This window comes from Rhagoletis pomonella, unplaced genomic scaffold, assembly GCF_013731165.1.
Source record: "Rhagoletis pomonella isolate Grant_MI unplaced genomic scaffold, Rhpom_1.0 Rhpom_scaffold_00004, whole genome shotgun sequence".
Lineage (NCBI taxonomy): Eukaryota > Metazoa > Arthropoda > Insecta > Diptera > Tephritidae > Rhagoletis > Rhagoletis pomonella.
This window is the reverse complement of record NW_023458558.1, coordinates 49,790,461-49,810,204: the sequence shown is the minus strand read 5'-3', so window position 1 is coordinate 49,810,204 and position 19,744 is coordinate 49,790,461. Positions and strand designations below refer to the sequence as shown.

The 19,744-nt window shown below is 35.6% G+C and overlaps 1 protein-coding gene across 1 annotated transcript in view; it reads right to left on the bottom strand.

Moving 5' to 3' along the window:
* Positions 1-19,744, bottom strand: part of LOC118737721 (dynein heavy chain 10, axonemal) — a gene marked incomplete at its 3' end in the record, with an annotated part of 103,647 nt that overhangs the window by 76,827 nt on the left and 7,076 nt on the right. Inside the window, 9 exon segments of the mRNA XM_036468428.1 lie at positions 3,656-3,808; positions 12,290-12,448; positions 13,358-13,649; positions 13,731-13,813; positions 13,868-13,976; positions 14,043-14,204; positions 14,284-14,891; positions 15,952-16,124; positions 18,498-18,605. Coding sequence (XP_036324321.1) covers positions 3,656-3,808; positions 12,290-12,448; positions 13,358-13,649; positions 13,731-13,813; positions 13,868-13,976; positions 14,043-14,204; positions 14,284-14,891; positions 15,952-16,124; positions 18,498-18,605 — 1,847 coding nt within the window.

The window sequence follows — 19,744 nt, the reverse complement described above, 5'->3', positions numbered from 1 at the left end:
TTTGCTTTACTAAACTTCAGATTAGAAGGATTCTATCTATAGTATATCAAAATATTTCATATTAATTTTGCTCTATTGTATTTTCGGTGCCTTTTTTGGATTAAGCGGATCTGCCTTTCATTGCATGCAAGCGAGAAAAATTCACACAAGTACCCTAATACTTCTCAAAACGATGCACTTTTAATTTCTCTTGCTTTCTTTGTACATATGTATGTATATCAAAATATGAGTTTTCATAAAAGTGAATATGAATCCCTCATAATAACGCCACTTTTGAGCTATTGATGTAATATTACTTCACTTCACACATTTATATATTTTGCATAATTATGAGTTTCGCTATCTAAATATATATTTTTCAGACACTACGGATAGCCATTGTATTATTTTTAAGTGTATGTTTATTACAAATCTTAGTCTTAAGAATTACTATTTATTTATTTTATTTTTCTGACTTTTCCTGTTATTTGTTGTACTATAAAAGATCGTAGATCTTATTGTACTAATGTTTTTTCGCAATAAATGAAATGAAATATTATTGCTCAGTCAGAAATTAAATAAAGCAAATGTGTCTTACTTCACTTGCAATTGGGAAATAACAAAAATTTTCGTTATTTCCCGTTGCCTTATTGCAACTGAAAGCTATTTATCGTATTACGCATGTTTTGATTCACAATAATAAGTGTATTTTAAAGTACTAATTTTATTAAAAAAATGCCAGCAATCAACATTTCATTCGTCTCAGGTATGCGCGCTGTTATCGTTTAAAATTTACACACACACATGCGCATTTTCTAAGGATATGCGATGTTCACTTTTTTATGTGAGACGACTAATCCAAGTTGTTGCAACGATAAATTCTAAATTTGATGGCATACAACGTGCCACAGTGGCTATATCCTCCACCGTTCACGTAAAACCGGCTTGGAAAGAAGCCATAACAACAGCAACAGCCAACGGCTTATTGTCGCTTTTAATTCGTATAATAAACACTTCAATTTAATTCGTTTTCTTGGTTTGTTGCCATTGCCGTGCAGGCAAATGATAATGATGATGATGAAGAAGAAGCAGCAGCGGAAGTTGGGCAACGACAGAGGAATAAGAGGTGCCCGGATGCGCTTACGAAACGAATGAAGCAGAAAAATTGCATAGCGCTAGACAAAAGTGACGAAGTGAAAACGTAAAACGCATAATGGCTATGGACGGGGGAAGGCAGAGACGCAAATACTACTGACAACAGCGACAAGACAGCGTGATGTCGATATACGGACGTGCAGCAAATGAGAGCGACAGGATGCAAGCAGCAAGAAAATGCGGTACGCTATGCTGGAGTGGCTGCGTGACTGCGAGACGCGTTACAGGGTGGGCAGGCTATGCTTGGTGGAATACGGGCTATTGTAGTCGCGCGCCATGAAGTGCTTACTGCTATATAATGGACAATAAAAGTGCCAGCTGCAGTCGCAGTAGTAGTAGCCCTGCAGTAAAATTTAGAGATAGTCAGTATATCAGAACTATCTCTGAACTAGTGCAACACGGATGCTGAGCAGGACAGTTGAAACTTGCGGTGTAAGTGTGCAAATGTTGCGTGCTGCTTATAAATGGAATCTATAACAGAAAAGAAAAAACTAAAAAAAAAATATCAAAAAATTTTATCTTAAAAACGGTTTCATTTCATTTATAAAAAAATGTCAAAAGCGGAACCAGTTAAAAACTAGTTGCAAAGTAATGCACAGGGCGACAATTGCCACCGCCAATGACATCGCCGTGTGAAACTGGACAGTTGAAAGCGTTGCTTGGGTATTGAGCTAGAAGCTTGTAGGCGAAAGGCCTAGTTCTACGCTAGTTCTGAGCTAGGCAGATATACTGCAAGGAGTGTATACACACATACATAGCATGCGTGCATGCGTGTGCCCGGACGTCTGTCAGCGGGCGGCAATATCGAGTAGCGCTAGGCAGACATGCTGCATGTATGCATGTGCATTATACATATATGTATATAAATATCTGTCTGCGTTTAAATACATACAGACATATACATACATACATATGTATGTGGTTATGTTACAGAGAAGTCCGCTGGCGTTCCCTGAATATTCGCTAAAATGATGGCGGTAGAGAAAATCCAATTAAATTCGCATTGAAAACGGAAGTAATAATGGAATGACGAAAACAACAGGGAAGATGTGCAAATGAAATAAATGAAACTGCAAATGCAAGCGCAAGCGGACGAGGCATATGTATGTATGTACTACAGATATGAGGACACATTATGGAAAAAATATATTGTAGCGGCTACAGACTTTCGGTTCGACCATATTGGATTAAAAGATATCAGGTGGGCTAAAAAAAGAAATAAAAAAGCTTAAACATTTTAAATTTGGTTGTTACGAGTACCACGCAAACTGCTACTGCATGCACTACCTATATCTTCCCATGCGTGGTAGATATATGTATGTTAATGCCCAGTAGAAATCGATTGTGTGCATTCATGAAGTATGCATGCTGTATGAGTGAAAAAGTGTGCACAATTCATGAGCGGCTATGAATTTCCAGAAATAAAGCCAAATTTCTGGCGAACTGTTAGTGAACGTACTTTGTTCTTGTTTTAAGTACATTTCTCTATAAATTTGACTACTATACAGCATTACAAAATGTTTGTAATATTTTCAGGCTTGTGCAAAATTTTTAGCGAACAGACGTGTACAAAAAGTGCTAATACGGAAAACAGAATTTTCTTATATGAATCTCTTTAAAAAATTGCATAATTAGCCTGAAAATTTGGTGCTCTCATATACTGTGTTTTTTTTCAACTAACTTTGCTATTTAAATGTACGAATATGAGCTTGTGCAGCTCTTAAGTGTCCTTTTCGGCCAACTGAGTCATGACCGTTGAGTTCTCTAAGCCCGTTTAAATTGACTTTACTGTTGGCAAGGACAGGTTATTCGATTTTTAATAGCAAAATAATATATTTTTTTTCAATAGATTTTGTGGATGTAATAACTAACTATATTATGTTAATGAAAATAAATAAAACTAACAAAACCGGCGACACACGTAAATTTAATTTTGGGTCGTAGATTGCGTAGATAAGGTAATTTTCCCAAAATAATTTAATTAATAATAATGTGTGTAATGTCTCCGAATTTATATGCATAGTTGTGAATGCTTGTCAGAATGGCTTATATCAAATTATTTTTATAAGACTTATATGTACCTATCAATTACAATTACAAAAGGAACACGAATAAACTCAACACACCATTCATATTGAGCCTTAAATTGTATTTTCTTCGCTAGTAATAACATTGCAAAGTTATGTTAATTAATTAATAAAAACACTAAAGGGGATTTGTGTGGCGTAACTGGAATGTTATTTGAGGCGAAGAACGCATTCGGAGCTCCAACATTGCAACAAAAGCAAAATTTAAACAAAATCTTCTACAAGGCAATAATTAATAACAAAAGAATGTGAATAGATACATACTTACTTAGGCATACATGTGAAATTACATGTGCACACAAAAATGAGGTACGTATAGGTACATACATACGTACATACATACATGCTTACATATGTACAATATTACATATTTACTATACATGTACATATGAATGTGCATATACACGCATGCAAATGAGTTTATGAAATCTTACCTCTGCCCAGAATGTTGAAATTTCAACGGATGTCAAATCGGCGAATTTCTGTTTAATTGGTTGCACCTTATCCATGCGGAAGAGTGATGAACGGAAGAGACGATTCCAACGTTTCTCTAGGTGATGTGCCATCAGGAGGTCGTCAAAGTTGAACTATTAACCACAAATAGAATTGGCGACAAAAACAACAAACACCAAAAAAAATTTGATAAAATAACATGCAATGGCGTATATAATGAAATAATATAAAATTTACGACGATGGTTGGTTGATCCCGCGAGTAGATGGGGAATAGTGAGTAGCGAGGATTGCATTGTTGGCATTTCCGTTATTAAATGATTGGAGTGAAACATGAGTGCATCAAATGGGTGTATATAATCGATGAGGATTCCGGTAGTTGTTGGGACAGCATACGTTATTGGGTGAAGCGGAAATGCATATTTTTTGTTTGGAGGCATGAAAATAAAAATATATGAGTAAGTGAAATGGTAACCACAGCTGTATGTACATAAACTTATGGAAATCTACATATAAATATATATATACTAATATTTTCATTACTTATAAAATGCCGACAATTTCCGACAATACCGTTGATTTTTATAATAAGCACATAAATAAATACTAAAGTCGATTGTAGATTGTGAATACTAAAGCGAAGCATAGCTGAAATAAGAATCTTTACAGAGCTCAAATGCAGAATTGGGCTTTATTCGAATAAATTGTTTTTTATATAATTATTCAAACAAAATTTTATCCGCGATATAATTATTCGCTAATAACTCATTCACAACTGAATTAGTCGCGAATAAATTGCTTATGTATAAATTGTTCATTATTTGAATTTTTTTAAAAACTCATTTCTAACACACTGAGCAACGATTTACTTATCTTTTTTGTTATCACTGATTCATCAGTTAATTGAATTCTTTTAGCTACACTCTAAAAAATTTTGTTTAAATTTGCGCATATTAAGATAGGTAACCAGTTTTCTCTCTTAATGAATGCAAATTTACACACCGTGTTAATAAAGTTAAACACTGCTTGCTTACTTTTACTAATCACATGTGTGTTTAAACATTAATTGTTTACAATTTCACAGCATCTATATATTAATACGCTAACGAAATCCCATACAAATCTATTCCTCCCTACTGCTCCTATGTTTCTCAACCAATTTGAATAACTCTTATTTTGTTTGAAAGGTATTATTTTCCGGTAGGTGCCTGATTTGGTTTCACCATCTATGAATTTTTAAATTAATTAACAGAATGTATATTACTCCACCAGACAATATATGTAAGTGAGCTAGACAATTAACAGGTGCTGATGGATCTAAAAAACTTCCCAGGCAAAAGGAAAGTGTGTGAAAAAAGTGAAGTGGTCGAATTTCGACAACGGGGCCGATACTAGTATACATAAAATGTTTAAAATTTGCTGGACATTTTTTTTAGTTTTTTATTTTATGAATATAAAGATAGGTAACCAGTTTTCCCTCCTAATGTGTGCAAAATGAAACACTGTATGTTTACTTTTACGTATAAAAGTTGTCACGTAGAGAAAAATTGCACACAAAGTGTTTAAAATTGAGTAAATATGAGCACTTAGTGTTTATTATTAGTAAAAATATATTTTTACTTTAAAATTTATTACAATTTTAAATATTTCACGTATATATTTATGTGCATTTTTTAAACATCTCATGTTCAAAATCAAATCTTGAACATCTTGTGCGCTTATTTACAAAGGTTCTGGTTTCACCATCTACACTTTTCAGTAGTAGTTTTACATGGACTTTTTAGAGTGTATTTTACCACGAATATTACATATTTTATTTCCATTAGTTTATCTTCATTAGTTATTCGAATAAACTTTCGTCATTATTACGTTCAGGCCTTATGATAAAACCTTTAAATTCTTCTACAGTGTTAAAAATTCGAATTCACTCAATACTTAAGTACAATATAAATACACTCAAAAATAATTTCACAAGAGCATGTTCGTGTAAGTGCTCTTTTTATACTAATGATGATGTATATCTTCAGTCCAATAAGCCAAATTAATTTCAATAGTTTGCATTATGTTTGTTAGAAGTAAGCATACGCCAACTATTGAAAGAAAAATCCAACTAAATATTTCACCCTTAACCCTTCTTTGCATGCTTTTGTTTTTTTGTATGAAATAAAGCTTGAATTATATTACATTCATTCTCTAGATTCAAGAAAAATAAAATAATCCTAGCCAAGCTCTGTACAAAATTATTAAAAAGTAATACATATTTGTATAATTTTTATTTTATATACAGAAACACAAGAAACAACATTTTTTCCACTCAATGCCACTTTTATCAGCAAAAAAACAAAGATTAGTTACACAAAAATATTTAAGAAATCGAACGTTTTTTTTGCAACATGACAAGTTTAAACCCGATAGAATGATTGTGACACTTGATTATTTTTTTGCTGCTACATTTTTTATTACGCAATAGACATGAAAAAGTTGCCAGCAACTATCAATTTACAGTACACCTATTTTGACCACAATTTTTTGTTCACTAAATGTTATGATGGAAATTTCCATCATCATGCAAATAAGGGTTAAATAATTAATCTCTTCATCTCAAAATAAAAGCTCATTATTGCATATTGCACAATTGTGAATTGCAAATATGTATATATTTTCAAAATCTGTGTATGCAAACAACAAACATACACACATTTATACGACCACTCTCCCTTGAAAATGCAAAGCTCTAATACTAGCACATTTATGGATTTTTATCGCAAAAAAAAAATAAGATCCACACGTTTTGTCCATTTGTGTATTTACTTTCAACATTTTTTGGTTAGTTTATTCGAATCTTTGTACATTAATTTCTATAAAATGCAAGTTAATTCGGTCTGCTGCAGCGGCGTGGTGAGTACCTCCTACTCTGCTAACAAATATGTATGTATGTATGTATGTATGTACTTGCATGCATAGAAATGCATGGCTGCTAGTCGAAAAAGCTAGCCAGTGGAGTGCTTCAACGCATAACGAAATCTCCGACTCCGGTTGGACCAGCCAAACGCCATCAATAAATGGATGGACGAGCTGAAAGCTTTCACAATTTAAAATGGACTTAGTCCAAAGGTATGGAAATTTACGTAATATTGTGCATATGCATATAAACGTACATATGCACATACTTAGATACACACATGCATACCATAGGTGTGTGGTAACAGCTTTTCGAATACATTGATTTTTGTGGGGGAAAGAATGAAGTGATTGCCAAATGTGAGGCTAACAAAATTGCTGCTGAAATATTAACAGACATATACACTTACAGAACGGCTTACGAGGTTAGGACTATAAGTTCCTAAAAGTTATAAAAAAATATCGTTGCCAACTGAAGTAAGAGATTTTAGTTGTCAGCAAGCAACTTTTGTAAGTATAAGTTCCTAAAAGTTATAAAAAAATATCGTTGCCAGATTTTGGTTGGCAGCAAGCAACTTTTGTCAGTAGTAATCTTCACTCTTCGTCCCCACAGCTATATAAAAGATTATGCTTTTGCTATATAAAGAGAGTTTACCGCTGTTTAGATGAAACTTTTTAATAGCAGTCGTTTCTTCCGAAAAAAGTTCTCAGGAGAGCTTTGGTCTCACCAAAAGCTCGATTGGTGATCTGATGAAGAAGTTCCCATCGGCGGCAACGAAAGCACGAGCTCTTAGAGCGTACCGTCGGGCAAAGTATAATGGAATTACCGAGCGATGAAGACTAAAACGCCTTTTGCGTGAAGCCAAGAAGGAGGGACAGAATACTGAGAGGGAACTTTTTATGATCTGACTGTTTATATGTATGTCCGAAAAAAGAAAGGCTAAATGCGATACATGGAGGCGATTTTGATAAAATGTGAAAAGCTGCCGTGAATTTTTGCGACTCACGGACATCATCGCGATAAATCCTCCTTCCTGTGGATAATTGGGAAATGAGCTGGGCAACTGGAAGATGAGCTCCTTACTGCTCATTTTCCGTCAAATCCTGAACCGTAAATGTAACTGGTTACTCGTACAAGACCAATGAAATGCCTTGTTTCTTATGATGAGTTACTGAAAAAGGCTCTCATATTTCCCGCATACTCCTCAACAGAACTGCCGCAGCGGTTGTGGTGGTGTTGTTGTTTCTTATATCCACTTTAGCGCGAGGTAACAACGGAAGAGGAAGGCCTACTCGGTAATGGTAAGACCAAATGGAGAAGGACTTCGCTTTACTTGGTATTTCCATTTGGTGTCAGTTGGCACAGAAGAGAAAAGGCTGCCGTGCTCTCTTTGACTTGGCTAAAATCGCTAAGACGGTTACAGCTCTAATCAAGAAGAAGAAGAGGGTGAGTAGTCCGGCGTCCTCTACGCTTTTGTCTGTATCGTGGTGGTCTACAATGACCTGTAGTGGATAGAAATCAGAGGGTGTCGGGATATAAAACTCATCTGCAGAGAAAGGTTTCTGAACATTAATTATTGAGGAAATTCGAATATTTTTAATTCGGCGTGAAGTACAATTGATTGAAATACAATAGCTACGTTGGCTTCGTACGAACGAACAGAAACGATCCAGCTCTTCAAGCAATGGCGTCGGTCGCGATGCTGGTGACAGAGGAAGAGGAGGGTTGCTTGCTTTGTTGGGGATTATGAGGGGAAAGTAGAATTGACTTTGGAATATATTTTAGAAGCGCCATGGGGAAGAGATAGAACACCTCTAAAAAGATAAGCAACTTTCTGTATGAAAACATAATCAAGCCATTAATCAGCCAGTCGCTCAGGTTTTAAAAAACCGGAAAAATCTGTGCGTAAAGTTTGGATAATTTTTGTCAAACAAAAATTTACCCTTTCATAATTTGCAGGGACCTATATATCCAGCCTTGTGAAGCTTATGCATTGATAATAGCGATGTTGCGAATGTGGAATTTTAGACATTCGCGATATCCGATTTGAACGTAGCGGTAGTTTTCAGAAAGGTAAAACTACACTTTTTTCGTGCGCCTGGTATTTAATGTTCGGCTTCGCCCAAACTTTGACGTTTTTACTTGTTCGATTTAAGGTTTTGTAATTTTTAATCTTTTCTTCTGTTGGGACTACAAAATATTTCGTGATTTTATACTTCTCTGGCAAAATCCATTTCACTGTGGTTTAAGTAAAGACTCGACGCATATTTAAGTTTTAAAAATGGCTCGAATATGTACAACCCGTCCCGTTAACGCCCGGGTAACTTCGCAATTACACATGTCGTTTTGTTTGTTATATGTACTTAATTAAAATTAAATTTAATTAAATAACTAAATCAAAATTGCAAATTATGCAGAACATTTATAAGAGATCAGCGAACGTTAGCAAATGTTTATCCAAATTTAAAAAATTTTAATCAGATTTTTAGTATGTTTTTGAGTATGCATTTTAGTATAATGCAGTAAATTTTTATTTTTTTTTTTGTGGAAGGTGCTCATTTTTTTCATACAATAACAAACGTACTGCGTGTGGAAGAAAATGGGTGAACGAAAAATTGCCAAAAACCAACGGTACCTAAGTCCCAGCTACTTAAAATTTACACTTTGTATAATAAGATTCAATCTATTTAACAATAAAAAAAAAAAATTTTGATTTACATACATGGTTTTTCCTAGATAACGAGCTACGCTTTCTTAAAAAAATAATAAACATTAAAAAAACGACAGGGAAATAGCCAAATAATGCTAAAATATATTTTTCCAATTTATATTTTCGCCACAGACATTTTTATAAGTGCACTTGCCCATTAATCGCATTCGCAAAAGCTTAAAAGCTCCAAATTGATTATTGCGAATGCGAATATTCGCAACAACTCAGATATATATGTACGTACACAAATGTGTGGAATTATTTACATATTCTCAAATGCAAATATGTGGGTTCATGTGTGCCGCCAGCCGCTGCTGCTCTCTTTTACTTATATATATCGTACATATGTACATACCAGGGTTGTTGCGAATATTATTGCGAAATAAAAGTCCCTTCCGGGTAATAAACAAACCACTTATCAAATTAAACAAGGTATCAAATGGAAGAGGACTTAAATAGCTTTGGAACTGAAATGCTTAAACGAGAAAAGCCACCTATTAAAAAATATTTAAATAAAAAATTTTAATTAATTACCATATAACAAACCTTGTGTCAGGTAAATGAATTTCTGTAGTATTAAATTACAAAAAAAAAAAAAAAATATAAATGGAGGTCCTTCGTTATTTTGGTTTAAAAGCTATTTCAGTCCTCTTTCATATGATACCAAATTTGTTTAATTTGGACAGGCGGTTCGTTTATTATCCGGAAAGGACTTTTATTTCGGAATAATATTCGCAACAACCCTGGTACATATGTATGTACACATTTGCGCTATCACACATTTATATACATATGTAAATTTTAGGTAACCACTGGTCAGTGGTCGATGGAAGGGAATGAAGACTGCTGGCTGGCTGGCTGGCTGGCTATACTCCTCCAAGGTAGGTACTGGCGCTGGCTGCATTGCATAAATACTAGAGCGACTTTTAGAGGGATTTTCGAAAAATCCTTATTTGAATACAACTAAAGAAAAAAATAAAAAAAAAAGGATTGTGTTCGAACAACCAGCATTTTTTGTTGTTGTTCATTGAGGCGGGTGACTAGCAGATCTGTACTTCTGGCCAGTGCCAGTGTGGGCAAACAAACAAAGTGCGGAGGCTTTTGTAGTTTAGTTTAGTTAAGACTCCAACCAGGCAGCTGCACTGCTGCTGCATCACACAGTTAGTGGTGGGCGTGTACGTGGTTGCTCCAAATGTGGCCACGGCTCTGCTCCTTTCCTCTGCGCCACCTTCACCAGCCAAAGTACTCTCTTTCAGCTGCCACGTGCTTGTGTGCGTGTGGGCGAGTATGTTGGCACACATGCTAACGCATAAATTTTAATTCAAATGCCTTTGGTCAACAGCGTCTAACTAACTGAGCGTTCGTCCAGAAAAGCTTTGGCGTCTGCTATGGCTTTTAGCTCGCCTGTGACGAAATATGAAATCTCTACGCAAATGTGGTCGAGTTAGTTGGTTAATTTAATGTTTGTGCTGGTTGTTGAGTCTTTTGTGAGAAATGCACTTGAACTTTCGCCAACATTTTTCGGTCGAAGTGGTTACTTTTCGAGTTACAATGATAGCTGGCTGGCGTTAGTCGATTTATTTTCACAAATAAAATTTTTAGATAATAGCAGCGCATAATTAAATTTTTTGTATGTAAAGAAAATTGTATAATTCAGTGCTTGAATTATTTTAAAGGAAATAAATACAAACATACATTGGGGAGCAGTGATGAGTACATGGTGATTTTTGTTAAATATTTTAATATTAATTTTTCATAAAAATATGGTTCATGGTTTAACCAAAACCATTTAAATCAAACTTTCAAACTTTGTACCGAGCTTAGAAAAATTTAGCATATTCGCAGTAAAATTTTGAGCTTTTTATTCTTTTTAAGTTTGAAGCGGCTGCAAAATCGCGTTGATTTTTATTATTTTTTCTGCTGACGACTTTCTTCCATGCAAGCATGAATTTCTTATGGAAGAAAATGCGCAAGACCGTTTGCAAAGAAAATTTAAAAAAAAAAATCAATGCGAGTTTTATAAATTGCACTTATTATATGAAAAAAAAACCTACTAACGGAAAGAATATTAAAAATCAACCCGATTTCGCTGCGAACTTCCACTTTACTATATTACAATTTAGTGGGCTACAACACTGCATACAAAAAAAAAAATTATAAAAAATCAGACAAAAAAGCTCAATATTTTAATTAAATTTTTTTATATTTTACTTTGCTCTATATAAAGTTTGATTTATATAGAGCCCTAACCGCCAAAAAGACTTAAGAACTTTTTTTTTCAAATGTGCCTAAGTCATCTAGATGCACTTCAGCATCAAAAATAAAAGTTTAAAAAAAATTTCGCCTACATCTTGTTAGCGGTGCTGGATATGGTTTTGGCCAAAGCATGAAAAAAACAAAACGAACAAAATTTTAACTTTGAAAACCTTGCGAATATTTGACAAAAATCACCATGTGCTCATCACTGCTCCCCACTGTGTGTATGGACATGCACTTCTATGTACTCTGTATGATTCTTTTTGATTTTATATCCGCTTTTAATTAAAAAATCTGTTTGATTTGTGATTCGATTCCTCGACCAAATAAAATATAAAATTTAATTCTGATTTAATTTGTGGGACACATAAAAAAATTTTATTTGTGGTTTGATTTGTCGGAAACACAAAAAAAAAAAAATATTTGTGATTTGATTTGCATTGGGAAAAAAACTTCGAAAATTGTGCTTGCCTTACGGAAAAAAAGTATATTTTTTAAGTGGAGAGTCACGGAACGAACTTATTTTCTGGACGAATCAAGCCACTAACAAATTTTATTTTTATTAAAGCACAAAACATTTAGTCGTGATGTGATTCTTGAAACGAATAATATATTATTATTTAGGATTCGATATTATTTTCAATTAAAAAATCAGTTTGATTTTTGCTTTTGTGATTTGACTAATTCAAAATTTTCCAAGCCTGCTAGTTGCACGTGAAAACAATTGGGGTTTCGCTTCCGAACTTACCTTTATATTGTGTTCGGCTAGCACGGTATAGGTTTCTTGTAGTTCATGGATCCGTTGTTCGTAGGTCAGTGTTTTTGTTTGAATTGTCGAGATTGTTTGCATGACTAATTTAAAGTCAGCTAGCTCTTTAGTTGTCTTATCCAAATTAAAACGGAGTTCCTGAAATTAGAACGAGAAATTTATAAGTCTGTTTAGTCAGCATGGATGTTTTTTTTTTTTAAATAAAATTTCATGCAAGTCCCTGAGTTATGATATTGAGGTACCCATCCAAAGCTAAGTGGCTAAAGTACCAGTACTTGTAGAGCACTTCGAATGCAGGAAGACTAGGTATTTAAGCGTCGTTTGAGTTGTCGTTTATGAAATTCGGTTCTGTGGTACCACACCTATAAGCTGTTAAGGTCGACACCTACGCAAACACATAACCGTGGTACCCGTGTGTCCACGACTTCCAGAGTTTACACGCATTAGTAACTGAACATCTATTCGGAAGCGAGCTAATCTGAGAAATCACAGCCCAGTAATGGGTTGGGCGGTGGCTTTGGACCCAACCTCTTCTTTTCTGTCGACCATGTCAGACGTATAAAATACTACGAGTGAGACCCCGTCTCCGACATTTTGCGATTTAAAACAAAAATACAAGTCTTCTGAATGCTGCGGATACCAGAATTCTTAGAAGTGAAGATAATTCCAGAATATCCGAGAGCAGGCTACACATTGTGGAGCAGTTATGAAAAATAAATTCTTTTTTTCGTCGTCACTGAAATATTTTATGGTGATTTTAGGAAATAGCGTACAAATTCTAGTACATAGCCCTCCATAAGCAATCCTCTAGTTAGTCTATTCTCTTATCTAAGCAAAAGAATTCAACTAACTCGTATGCTCGGAATATTTAGGCACTTACTTGAAACTTGCCTCATTATAATTTTTTTTTTTAAATAACAAGAATGTATGTACATACACATATTTTGACTTCGGGATTTTAGTTGCTGGCCTTTATGTCGGCCAGTGTCATTACTTGCAGCTGTATTTATGCCCGCCAATTCTTAGCAGCCAAGCTCAGTTACTTACTTTGAATTCATTTCGCAAATTTATAATATTTTCCGATGCTTTCTTCGCCAGCAGCTCGCCAAGTGTGGCCCGCCATTGTTGCGCATGCTGGCATATGCTGTCTATCAATTTCTTCAAATTAATTTGTATGCTTTTGATATTCCAATAGGGCGGCATCAATTGCAACTCCTCAATAATATTGGCGAAAAATGTAAATTTCTCATCGAGTGTCACAAGTGGCATGCCACGATTAATAAATTTCTCAGCAATGGCGCGTTTGTCGAAAGCCCACAAGTAGAAATATTGCTTGAATCTGCATGCCAGAGCAACGTAAATGTAGAGAATGAGTTGGCTTCGAATTCGAGTGGAAATTTAAATTGCGAATTTTACTTACTTGGAAATAACGACCTTGCACTCGTACACCAAAGCGTTGGCGACCTCCTGGACGCGTACGATCAAATGGCTGATATCGCGTACCTTTTACGATAGCATTTTTGTGAGTGAGATTGTAAAATTTACTTAACAGCTTACCTTGATGACATCCTCGTAGAAGGTGAAGATGTACTTGTCGCCATATTCGTCGTTGATGGGCGCGCATGGCAAGCAAGTGCCATCCATCCAGCGTGTGTAGATGTGGATCCTTCAGGATAACGAACGACTTTTTTTTTCAAAAGTGCTGAAATTGAAAACCTTAACCCTAACTTACCTCTCTAGATAATCTTTTGCCGATTGCAGCATTATGTTCTGCATCTCCGAAGCTGTCGGCTCCAGCACTATTTCGGACATCATCATGACTGCGTTTACTTCGAACATGGGCGCATCGCCTAACAAGCGCTCTATGTAGCATTTAAGATTACGGTACGTGTTGCTAAAACACGAAGAAGAAATGCATTGTTAATACAAAAGTGTGCAACAGCAGCTTCAATATTCACGCCAAATTGACTCACTCCAAAATGCACTGATAGGTCATCTCTTCCCAATATGTGTAGTAACCGCGCATCTTCTCCGATCGTCCAGTGAAAGTGCCCAACACCAGACTCTCCAACTTGACCAGTACCGGTCCAATAGAGTCGTATAGCTTCTTCATATGTGCACACTTTTCATTGCGCGATTGTTCCAACTTCTCAACGTAACCCTGAAAATGATACATATCCTTGCCGCATTCACTCTCCTGTTGTGTTAGTTCGGCTTCCTCCTCTTTCAGGTGTATTATTTTCACTGCTGAAGCTGGACGATAGCTTTGCCTATCAGTTTGACCACTAATTGTTGTTTCATTTGATTCACAATGAAATTGTACATCTGACGCTCTGGGTAAACGATCTATACCAGTGCGATCGTGTATAACAAAGAGATTGAATTGTTTAATGCGATCGATGCGGCCTTTTATATCCAGACGTATAAAATTAATTTGCGATACAATTGAGGTAAGTTTGCGTATCAATGTGTTGACAGAATCGCAATATTTTAGAATATTAAATGATTGCCAGGTATAACGGCCGATGCCGGTTTGTATGACGATTTCGGTCTCGTATAGGTGGTCGCGCAGGAAATTAACCTAAACGAAAAGGCATTAGGGTATAATGTAAATTAAAATTTAAGAAAAAATGCTTTTGATTGAAAGCATTTTTTCATACTTTCTGGAAAAGACTAGAGCTCCATAGTTCCAGAGGACTTAACGCTCTCAAAGATATGTTCGAAACTAGGATAAGGGAGGCATATCTGTATGTTACTCTCAGAAACAACTGCACTGATAATCTGATCTCCCACTTGGGGGTCACTTCAAAGCCTTAAATGTCAAATCATAAGCTCATACAGTTCTTCCTAAAAGCATCTAATAATGAGGCACACACGGGAGGAATCCTAGTAAGATAGTTATCTAACCTAACTACTATAAACTTAGTGAAAAGAGTAAAGCAATAGGTGCAGTTAGATGCAAATGTCGGTAGCCTAAACAATATCCAAGGGCCAGGAAAGCAACTCGTGGTGGAACTTCGATTTATCAGTTTGCCGGAAAGAGGTGAAAAAAAAAATCTTTAGACTCTTAGGACTCCAGAAAGAACTCATTTTTCTAATCCCGGCGCTAACCAATGCCATTCGGAAGAGCTTGGCACTATCACATACCCCACAAGCGTGGAGGTGAGCCTACGTTAGAATTAAATATAACAAGGTCTAATGTTTCATTGCAAGCTGAAGGCTCACATGAACACTCTGGGGATTATTGTAGGCGACTCCTGTCATTACTGCGCCATGGCAGCAGAAACCACATTGCATTTCATTTTAGAGATCGATACGGTTTCGTGAAGAAGACTAGCACATTTGAGAGGGTTGAGGGCTGTATCCCTTGAAAATGATTAGTTTTATTAGAACACCAGCGCTGGGCGAGGTTTTGTGATGAGCTCTGTGGGCACGATAGATCCAAGGCCGCAGTGTACATTCTCCATCAAATGTTTTCTATTATATTTTCCCGGCCCCCATCGAGATAGGGGCCACATAAAACAATACGGGCTCAACTAAGGTTTCATAGAGCTAATTTATTATTTTGGGCGAGAGACCTCAGAGTATACACACATACCAGTATTTATGTAAACATGTCAGCCTTTCTGTCTTACACTTACCTCGGATAACACTAGTCCATCAATAATGGCATTGTATCTAGCGATGATATTTTCTACAGCCTCAAAATCGTTGAAGAGCATCTCTTTTTTCATAATGGCAGTGCGTAGCACGTTTGGTAGTAAATAGCCGAAATGTTCAAATTGCTGGCCTTCGAACATGACCTCAAATATTTCTGCAATTAAACAAAAAGTTTTATTAACTAATTGCAAAGGCAGTTTGAGTTTAGAGAAATGTACGTGAGTAAAAAAAAATTAACTTTGAAAATTAAAAATACTTTTTTTAATATCGATACTATTATCGATATAATTTGCGATACTTGTGTATCAATTTATTTACTTCTTCTTCTTCATTGGCGCTGTAACCGCCTAAGTGATTTTGGCCGAGTCCAAATTTCTCTCAATATATTTACTTATAACAAAATATATCGATAACATCATCTGCTAATCGGTGAGTTGTTCCATTGGTACTGTTATCATATATCTAAAGATATTAATTAATAAGGAATAAACTAGTTATCTAATAAAGAATGGATGTTTTATCTAATTATAAGCCGATACGTCTGCAATGTAATGAAGTGCCCTAGTCTATTCCAAAATAGGTGAGGTTTAGGTGGTTTCCTCTTGATAAGGGGCCATAAGCCGTTGGTCCTTTGTGATGCCACTGCGAATGGTAACTGCTAGTTTAAGGCACACATTGCAGCTTTCAAGGAGTGAAGTTTCGCAGTTAGAAGACGTTAGTCACGCAAAGCAGCTTTGTGCCGGCTAAGAGTCCGATCCCAGTTGCATATACGCAGTCTAGCAATAGCTGGTGAGCCTAAGACGAAAAGGGAGTGTTATGATGATTCCACCTCATTTTCCTACATACATCTGCGTCAGAGAAGGCCCAGTATGAAGTATAATCTCACTGCGTGAATCCCGATCGAACAGTGATTTGTCGATATACTCATTAGAGTTGAGAGAAACGGCGTTGTGAATATAAAGAGTTCCCTAGATCAGGGGTGCTCAACAGATTTAATTTTCTGGGTCAAACGACAAAAACTTCAGTTCCAACCCTCATTCATTCCCTGGTTTTCTGCGTTGGTTGAGGCAGTAGGATTTGCCTATTTCTTTTATTGTTGATATTGATCCGAATGTCGCATTTATGGCCAGTATCTCAGCCGCTAAGTTTCCTGCGATATCAAATCTGACATGGTAATACTCTGACGTGACCGAAAGAGAATCTCGGCGTTCCCCTATTAGCTTCGAGCATACCATAAGCGAGACCAGCAGTGGAATTCTTGGGATTTAGACAATCGCTACGCTAAATTTCCCTCGCTAAAATTATCTAACTTTAAAGCCGTGGTGCCTAAAAGTACGCAATATGGAAAAGTACCAGAAGCAAAGTGCAATCAGGCAAATCTGGCAGTATGAGGGGCATTTAACTAAACGTTGCATGATGCTTAGTGCGCCTGCTATTCTTTTGGAGACCTATAGCAATCAAAACTAGCGATGGCGAATGCTGGAATCTGGCTGCAGGGCTCTTATTGCTGTCTGGCTTTCTGAATAGATATTAACCTTAAGTTGCTGATATCTCACGTAACAGAAGCCATTAGACTGCTTCCCTGTAACGTCTGCAGTAACGTCCACTTGAAAAACACAACAGCTATTTGGAAACCGAAATTTAAGGTTTATGGAGAGTTCCTTCCCTATTCTAGGTAGAAATGAAATATCCAAAATAAGTGAGAGCTTTTTCACAAATTTAGCTAGTATCTGAAAGTCCATACTCACATCACTACATAGTTTCATATTGTGGTTGTTCACACTAGCCTGGTTATCAGGTTGTCTGGTTTAAAATTATCATTCTTTTGTGTATTTTATGGCTGTAAATTGAAAATATAACCACATAACCAGACAACCTAATAGTTATTTCTTAAAGGGCATAACTGCATATTTTTTGTCGATATTTACTTTTTATTTTATTATTTATTATTTCAACTTACAGGGCGATTCCGCCAACCATATCTCAACTCGCCACAGTCTTTCGTAAAACAATTGTCAAGGAGGTCTTAGACTTATGCTGTTCACCTTTTAGCAATAAGTTTTTTAAAAAGTAAATCAACTTAACAAAATAAACATATATTTATTTTTAAAGCAAAAATAAATAAAAATATTTTTAAAAATTTAATTGAATTCAAAAATTTATATAGTATTTATTTCTTTTTAAAACAATAAAACCCAAAAATTAAATGTGAAAAAAAACATAAAATAATAGTCAAAATACAATCTTACAATGAAAAAAAAAGAATTAAGAAATAAACAAATTAAAAAAAAAAGAAATTCAAAATAAATTTTCACCATGAGTGGTGAATTAGAGAGCTTTTTTCTAAGCCTTTTGTGCAAGAATAACAAAAGTCTTTCGAATTGCCATCTGTCTTACGAAAGACCTTTTACCATCTTAGCCAGAATTGCCCTGTTAAACACACTCCAAGTTTATGTACAACACAGCGTATGCGTAACCTTTCGACCAAAACGAGTACCACCACCATCATTCGCAAAATCAACCTTACCTCTCGTTAGATTCACACAAAATTGCATTTCGAATTCAATTAGAATGCGATCACCAACTAGTTCACGCCAAGTAGGTAAGCCGTCCTGTTGTTCGGCGCGTACAAGCACTGGAAGGAAAAGAAAATTGAAATAGTAGCAAGAGGAATTTCCTAAATATATTTTAGTATGTTAAATATGCACGTACATACATATATAGATATATATCTACATTTTTCACTTAAGCAAAGTGAAATATAATGTTCGCTAATATGCGCTAACAAAATTACATACACAAAAGCACAATGCTTAATGCTCCCTATAAAATCAGTGAAGCGTTTATGCTGTAATAAGAGCGTTCAGATTTTCTATATTTCAGTATATGTATGTATGTATGTATACGCTTTGAACTCGGCGCCAGTGTCAAATTTGCTCTTCAAATAATATCGAATTAATGCTTTTATATATGCATACAAATAGTAGATACATACATACATACATACATATATATCGGATATTCAATATGCCATGCTGAGTAGAGTTATTAGTTGAATTCAAAGCGGTGCGGCGGGTGGATGACTGCGAAGTGGCATCATCAATATTTTACATTCAGCAACCTTTCATGCGATATTCGTTTATTGTTATTGTTTTTTTTTTTTGTCTTTACCCAAACGTTTCTTTTAGCTCGTAAAAAATCAAATTATCGCACGAATAATCTTACAATTCAAATTTTAAAAGCCCCACTCACAACAGCAGTGCCAAATTGAATTCACGTTGAAGGACATTGCTTTTCTCAAGTATTGAATAACCAAGTTGCGTTGCTTTATTTTTCTGCCAGCACTTACTAAACTACGCAAATAAATGCTTTGCTTGAGTGACTGGACGAGTGGTTGGTTCATTGGCTGATTTTAAATTTCGCAGCTTGCTGTCGTGGAATAATTGAAGCGCAATTTTCATTAAACCTCATCATTGGAGCAATGTCCTCAAACGTTTCTACTTCCTTGTTGCCCGTCCGCACGATCATCAGCGATGATTGCGACTATTAAAACGTAGCAAGAGCAAGATAATATAATAAGGGGAAAGCAATGGATGTGCAATGGTGATTTGCGCGAGCGAGTAGGGAACAATGGTGGTGGATTCTTCATACGCCCTGTCGCACCGCGACTATGGCTAAGATACGGTTTATTGAATGTGCTTTTGAGAGTCCATCAAAATGGCAGTTTCCTTTATATTTATGACGCAGTTTTAATGCAAATTTGATTGAAATTAG